Source organism: Rhamphochromis longiceps, linkage group LG12 (assembly GCF_057381845.1).
Source record: "Rhamphochromis longiceps isolate RC_006_pf linkage group LG12, R_longiceps_female_GT1.1, whole genome shotgun sequence".
Classification (NCBI taxonomy): Eukaryota; Metazoa; Chordata; class Actinopteri; order Cichliformes; family Cichlidae; genus Rhamphochromis; species Rhamphochromis longiceps.
The window spans coordinates 26,114,385-26,121,158 of record NC_140568.1 but is presented as its reverse complement, the minus strand read 5'-3'; the positions used below and the strand labels follow the sequence as shown (position 1 = coordinate 26,121,158).

General features: G+C 40.3%; 1 protein-coding gene across 1 annotated transcript; it reads right to left on the bottom strand.

Annotated features, from left to right (window-relative positions):
- Positions 1–113: 113 nt before the first annotated feature.
- LOC146657362 (protein limb expression 1-like) lies at positions 114–6,172 on the bottom strand. The gene is made up of 6 exons (XM_085425387.1): positions 5,914–6,172; positions 5,121–5,317; positions 4,350–4,490; positions 4,175–4,270; positions 3,144–3,221; positions 114–3,063 (listed from the first exon to the last, which is right to left on the bottom strand). The coding sequence occupies exons 1-6, from the start codon at positions 5,987–5,989 to the stop codon at positions 2,608–2,610; spliced, it is 1,044 nt and encodes a 347-aa protein (XP_085281513.1). The 5' UTR covers positions 5,990–6,172; the 3' UTR covers positions 114–2,607.
- Between the last annotated feature and the right edge of the window lie 602 nt (positions 6,173–6,774).

Here is a 6,774-nt window from a genome sequence, read left to right as displayed (position 1 = left end):
AAATAAATAAATATACCTCAAACATGCACTATGAAAAATATCTGAAAGTGAGTCATGTCTATTTTATTTATGTCCTATAACACATTTAAACTACAGAAGAGGACCCAAAGTGCTTTAGAAGCAATCTAAGGAACTTGGAAAGAAAAGCGACTGGACTTCTTTAAGTTTCTTGAAGATATTTCATCTCTCGTCCAAGAAGATTCTTTAATCATAAGAGCAGTTGGTGAAGAGTCCCAGATTTTTAAGCCTTATTGGGAGTGTCCCTAGGAGGGTCATTGACCCATTATTGATCATCAGCCTAATCATAAATCATAAACATTTACATTCCAAGTCTCAATAAACCCAGTTTCAAAATATATGAAAAGCTGAGGGGTGTGTTTTGTTGTGTTAACTAATTGTTCACAGTGATTTAGTTGTAGTTAAAATCAGAATTTGCAAATTCATCATGATTTATCTCATAAATCATTACACAGCACTCTTCCCTACATAAACTGCCTTTATAAGTTAAAAGTGTCGGTATCAGTATTGGTATTGGCAATACTGGCCCTCTATTTATTTGGTATCTTCAATACCTAAATTTACAGTATCGCACACCAATGGTCTTCGCTCGTTTTTTCACCTTTTTCCGACACCCTTGCATTTAAATCCAACTTCGGTCGCCTTGTGTACCTGGCCTATAAGACTGAACATCAGTCCCTATTCCTTGTTTCGCATAATGGTATGATGACAGTCTGTCTTTGCATGGTGTGCCTATCAATGTAAAGTCTCACCCCTGCCTGCTCCTACATACTGACGGGCCATTGATAATTGACATATGAAATTCTCTGGCAGGCCGGATGTGGTCCGCTGGCTGTACGTGTGACACTCCTGCCTTAGATAATTATTTTCACTCACTACAAAGTCATAAATGTCTTTATCTGCAAGTTAGTGGAATCACTGCATAATTTCCTCCATCAACATACTTAAAATCTAAAATTTGACTAATGCATTATGACATAATCAAATTATCACAGTCTGAAATGACACATAGGATATTTAAAAAAAAAAAAAAAAACCCCAAACAAACAAAAAAAGTCACAGGTTATGAGGGCAGAAAAAAACATTCATTTTGAAATGTACTTTTAAAATGACGAAATTAACGTTTCCCCTGAACTATGCATTTGCTATGTGTCCTTTATCAATGTAAAACAATCAAATAACATGTAATAGGTCAGGATCTTTCACTGTTCTTAAAAAAACTGACACATTACATGGCAGCCTAGACATGCAGGGAGGAGTGAAGCAGGGAGAACAAGTTTACATACAGTCATGTGAAAAAGAGTGTCTAAGCCTTCTATGATTTCCCGTGGAAAACTAAGGACAGCTTGACTGCTTCCATAGGAACTAAAAGGGTGAGCGGCAGCCAGGTGCTGTTAATCAAATGCATTTGATTAACTGACAAACAGAAAGACTCCACTGGCCTCAGTATGTTCAGTGTTACAATTAAAGAAAGACAGAAAGAGTATAAGTTGTTTGGAAAGTTTGCCAGGGGAAAGCCTATTCTGTCTAAAAAGAACATGACAGCACAAGTTGCATCAGAACAAATGACAAATCTTCTTGAGAGATGAGTCCAAGGTGGAGCTATTTGTTCATAATGTGCAGCACTACATTTGGCAAAGCCCAAACGCAGCATATCAGCACAAACACAACTGTCACCACATGGGGGAGGGTGATAGTTTAAGCTTGTTTTGCAGTCACAGGACCTAGGCACCTTGCAGTCCCTGAGTCCACAATGAACTCTAAAACTTTTATCAAATTGTGTCACGTGCCAGGACAATGATTCCAAGCACAACAGCAAATCTACAACAGAATAGCTGAAAAAGGAAAGAATCAATGTGTTTAGTGGCCAAGTCAAAGTCCAGACCTAAACCTGATTGAAATACTGCAGGTGGACTTCAAGAGAGCTGTAGATAACAAATGTTAACAAACTTAAATGAACCAAAGCAAAGTTGTAAAAAAAAAAGACTGATAAAGTCAAGTTACTGCTACTAGAGGTGCTTTAGGTAGGACTGCATAGAGTGCTATGAAAATGCTCTTTTGTGACTGTGCATGCTACATTGCTACAAGAATGTGCATAAATAAAATGTAGGACAGTGACAGAGTGCTCTTCATAAAACCCCCCAAAAACAAACAAAAAATTGAGGTCCACGTTAAAAATGTAATTAAGTTTTCTACTATTTAATCTAAATCACTTGAATGCTACATTTATTGTTGTTAAAGCTGCTTATACATTACAGTGAGCCATACTTTTATAGTCACAAACTAAATTGTATGTTAATTAATAATGGTCGGGCATCATAATAACACCTCAACCCAATTTTGTAAAACCTCTTTTTAAACTCTCAGTCATGCTGACAAAAAACATTCTAGTTGCCTTCTGTGTAGCAAATGTAGATGTAGAAGATTTTTTAGCTGCATAGGCAAAGAATACCCTCACTAACTTCTCATATGTAAAATATGACAGAAAACACTTCAGAAAAGAGCTTCATGGTTAATCCTAGTGGGCCTTTAGGAGGTATAGAGTTAAATGGCAATATGTTTTGCCCATCCTCTACTTTGTGATTCAGTTTATTCAAAGTCATCTAAAGGCTCAAATGTTTGCTCTGAGCATGGTGAAGGACTATCAGAGAGTCCAGAGGCTTCACAGACTGTTTGCTGTGTGTTTTTATGGACTGGTGGCAAATGGCTTAAGGGTGGGGCTCGCTGGGCTTCTGTTTCCTGGCTGTAAAATGTGTCTAAAGGCAGATGCTCTTGCTTGTATTTGCGACTCAGCGAATGGCTGAAGACCTCAGGTGTGTGGTGAATGTATGCTTGGCTGAGAGCCAAGCTAAGGATCTCTGTTTTTTCCTTGTAGAAGCGCAGCTCTACGCCTCGACGCCGGGCCAACACTAGCTCCCTCTGTGCCACCTGCAACTCAGCTCCGATGAGACCCGGTGATCTCTGCTCCCGTGCGAGCCAATCCAGAGCCATATTGCTGCGCACGTACTCATCAAGTCCTCGCTGAGAGTAATATCTAATCACACTCTGAGATGGAGGAGAGAAAATAGGCCATCATCACTTCATAGATACGGAGATGCTGACACTTAATCAAGCAGGACCCATACCTGTCGAGAGCACTGTCTTTCCCTCAGAGCTTTCAGAGTCCCATTCCAGTGCAACAACTGAAAAATTGTCATCATCTCCTACAGAAAGATGAGGTTGAGAAAGAAACACAGTCAGAAAGGAAAGTTTAATGCACCTCCACGAGTACTGAGTTAAACCTAACAAACCAGATTAGCGTTGTAAGTTTGACAAAGACAAAAATATGAATATTTATTACATGTAAGTGGTTGGTTTGACAAAACTATCACAAATCCTCAAGCACAAGGTATGTTTCACCTCGATTTATAAAACACCAACTGGGTGAACAGCTGCCATGTGTTGGGAAACTAGTGACATTACTGTTAAACAGAGAGTCCATACATTAACTTAAACCAACATAATTAGACGCAGATGGAAAGTTGTTTCAGGTTGACATCCGTGTTGTACCTGCTGCTCTGTTTACAATTCTGCTGCACTATGAAACCATTTGACACCTCCTGCATTAACTGCAATTATAAATTATACATTCTAGTGACAGCTGCAAAGCTTATACTCAATGCTGCGTGCAGACCGGTGCACAAGTGTGACTACATTTCAGCCCATGTGCATGTGGATAGTGTGTGTATTACTTGGACACAATCCATCTCTATGAGTTGAGTTTTAGCAGGAATGATAATGACCCCATTTCCTTCTACTAATAACCCCTCTGTCTGCAGGCATGTGCTTATTTATACAAAAGGTAGAAATATTAGGTGTTTAATAACACATGTCTCTGCCAGGGTCTGAGAGATATGTAAGAGCAGAACAGAGGGGTAAACGATTCCAAGGAAGGACAGAATTGCCACCCTGTGGGTGGCCTTTTCTTTTTTTTTTTGATGTTTGCCTTATAATAAACTGTTGATACTTAAATTGTGGGTGTTATTATAAACACTCTATTTATAGTGCAAAGTGGCACTTTACATTGTAAGTGTAATGCTTGGAATCTTTCAGTCTATCTAGTCATGAAGCCATATTTATGTAAAGCAAAAGAAACGAGTGTTTCTTTGTCCTTTACCTGGAACTCCAGCATGCTCCTTCCAATGTAGGAGTGAAGCAGCAAACTGTAGGTTCCTATACTGGTACCCGAATCACATGCATCTTCTACAGAAACCTTTAAACGCATCACAAAGCCTGTTAATACTGAGACATACAAGTTGTAATAATGTGTGTTTGAACTAGCTTACACATACAGCACTGTCTCTGGCCGCCTGACGCAAACTATGAGCGATGAACTCAGGGTCAATGCGTCGACATGGCAACTCATTCACAAGTGAGTTCATCAGAGCCACACGAGCCGCGTCCCTCCGAGCTTCTGCTTGAGTTTCACACACCTGAGTATGAGCAGAAAACCAGCAGAGTCCGTCAAAAGGAGTGTGTGGGCCTCAGGCTGCGTCCACATGTCCATAAATGGGCACCCAGTCTTGTATTTTTTTGATAATTTTGCACTTGACTGCAGCTAATCATGGGATCTGAACTCACATCACTATTGAGATTAGGAATTCACAGATACCCAATCATATGCTGCCTCTGAGCTGGGGGCTGCTGTCTGGATCACAATGAGCCCATTGAGAAGCATCATGAGATTTAAACTGAACAACATCATTTTAAAACGACTTTTAAAGTCAGTGTGAAAATGTGAAATTTGATTCTATAACACTTCTATAAAACCAAAAGAATAACATTTTGTTTAAAAGCTTGCTATGGCTTTTATTTGCTGGTAATTTTGTTGAATTGTGCTGGTGCAAAGCAATTTTGTAATACTATTAAAAGGTGAAACAAGTGATAATGTAGCATAAGTTAATACTGTTATTACTATTACTTGCTCTAATTCTGTTATTTATGTACTCAACCTTTAGCATATAGTGGTATATTTCCTGTAGGGCTTTAAGGATAACAGCTGTTTATTCATATAAGCACATTAGATGAAAGTGTCGTTAGAGCACTGTTGATATCAAACACACCTTATAGTTACCAAAACAGCTTCCTCCAGGAAGCGTGACATAGCAGACATACGGAGGTCCAGGAGAAGGTGCAGATTCGTACAACAGCAGGCTCTCTGTCTGGCCAGCTCCCTTCCCACCAAAACCATCCGAGTCACTGGAGGAACCATTCAGCTGCTTCTGCTCCCAGAAGTTATGAAGAATGGCCACCACGTTTACTGCACATACATGCATGTCAGCACGAAGATTGAAAATGTTTGTGAAAGGCCACTGTTAGGAATTCTTGCATTTGTATTAAGGAGATGTTATTCATCTGTCTGGGGTTCCCTTATATCATTCTGCTAACTCTCCTGTGTCATCACACTTGCTGAGCAGAAATTTTGACTTAAAAATAGAAATCAGACATCTGTGTTTATCTGCATACCCAGACAGCTTATATTGAAGTAGACTCTGGAACTGAAGGGAAGCACCTCACCACTTGACAATATTAGTATTTCCGAATACTTTTGTGCTCACTCTGACCCAGAAATGGGTTTAAAAGTTCCCAGAGTCCTTTACTTCGTGGCAGGAAAGTCACTTTAGGGCCATTTATGGCAACAGGGAGAACTTAACTCGCATTTATTTGAGCTATGGAGGAAATGTTACAAAGTAAAACAATGAAACACTCCCCTGACTTTCTTTTAATGTGATGCATTATTGCCTTGCTAGTGGTAAAAACCACTGTTAAGCAGTAAGACTTGTAGCTGTGCTCTCATATCTTCTTTGCTGTAAAAACTAACCTGTAAGTTTGTCACAAAGTTTCTTGCCTACTCACAGTCTTTGGGGCCGGCGCCAGTCTCAGTTTGTGATAAGTACGACATGATGCTCTCCTCCACTTTCACGTCACTCATCTTCTCTCAGCATTTAGTTCCTGCTGCCTCAAACACGTTCAGACCATTCTCTTATTAAAATGATCCACCAAAACAGCACGTCTGACTCTGAGTAGCTAAGTAGAGTAATAACTGAGTAGCCACCACCGTCACCATGGCTCAAAATTAGAAGGAACCTCCACTCCCCTTTCTCCACCTCCCCAAATCCCCCTCCTCCTCGTCTGTTTGACCATCTCGCCAGGGCTTCTCTTTTGAAGCAGACCACCTTTGTCACCCTCTCTGCCAATTAGCTCAGAGGGCCCCTCGGTCCTCTTGTACATGCACACACACAGAGGTGCAGAGCTGGAATGCTGAGCCCCTCCTCTGGGGCTGTGCAGCTGCCTAATCCTTGAGCACAGTCGGACGGTTTAAACTCGACCTAGCAGCCAAGTTGAAACCACAATTTTTTATAATGAAAAAAACATAAGAGGAAATTATGTGAAGAGGTCCAGCTTAAAAAAAAAAAAATGCCCGTTCTCAGGATTACAGCGAAAATTTTTACCCAGGCCTTTTTTGGATATGTGGGGGGTGGGATATTTTTGACTTCACACGCAAATTTGGGCCCACTGAGCTTCACTCACTCTGTTCACTATGAAAGGCCATTGTTCATGTGTGAATTCAGACGCTCTCTGAAAGCCTCCTACGCATAAATTAACTGAATTTGAAGAAAAACATGTTTCGTTTTCTTCCTTCGGACTGCCTCAATATGTAGCCCATCCATTTCCGTCACTCTTTCATGATTAATGCGTTGGTGTGTGCTCTCTGTG

Excerpts from the sequence above, each read along its gene's own strand:
- LOC146657362 (XM_085425387.1), bottom strand. The coding sequence starts at position 5,989 with ATGAGTGACGTGAAAGTGGAGGAGAGCATCATGTCGTACTTATCACAA. Across the intron at positions 4,491-5,120 it reads GCTGTTTTGGTAACTATAAG|GTGTGTGAAACTCAAGCAGA; the intron begins GTGTGTTTGATA and ends GCTCATACTCAG. Across the intron at positions 3,222-4,174 it reads GGAGCATGCTGGAGTTCCAG|GAGATGATGACAATTTTTCA; the intron begins GTAAAGGACAAA and ends ATCTTTCTGTAG.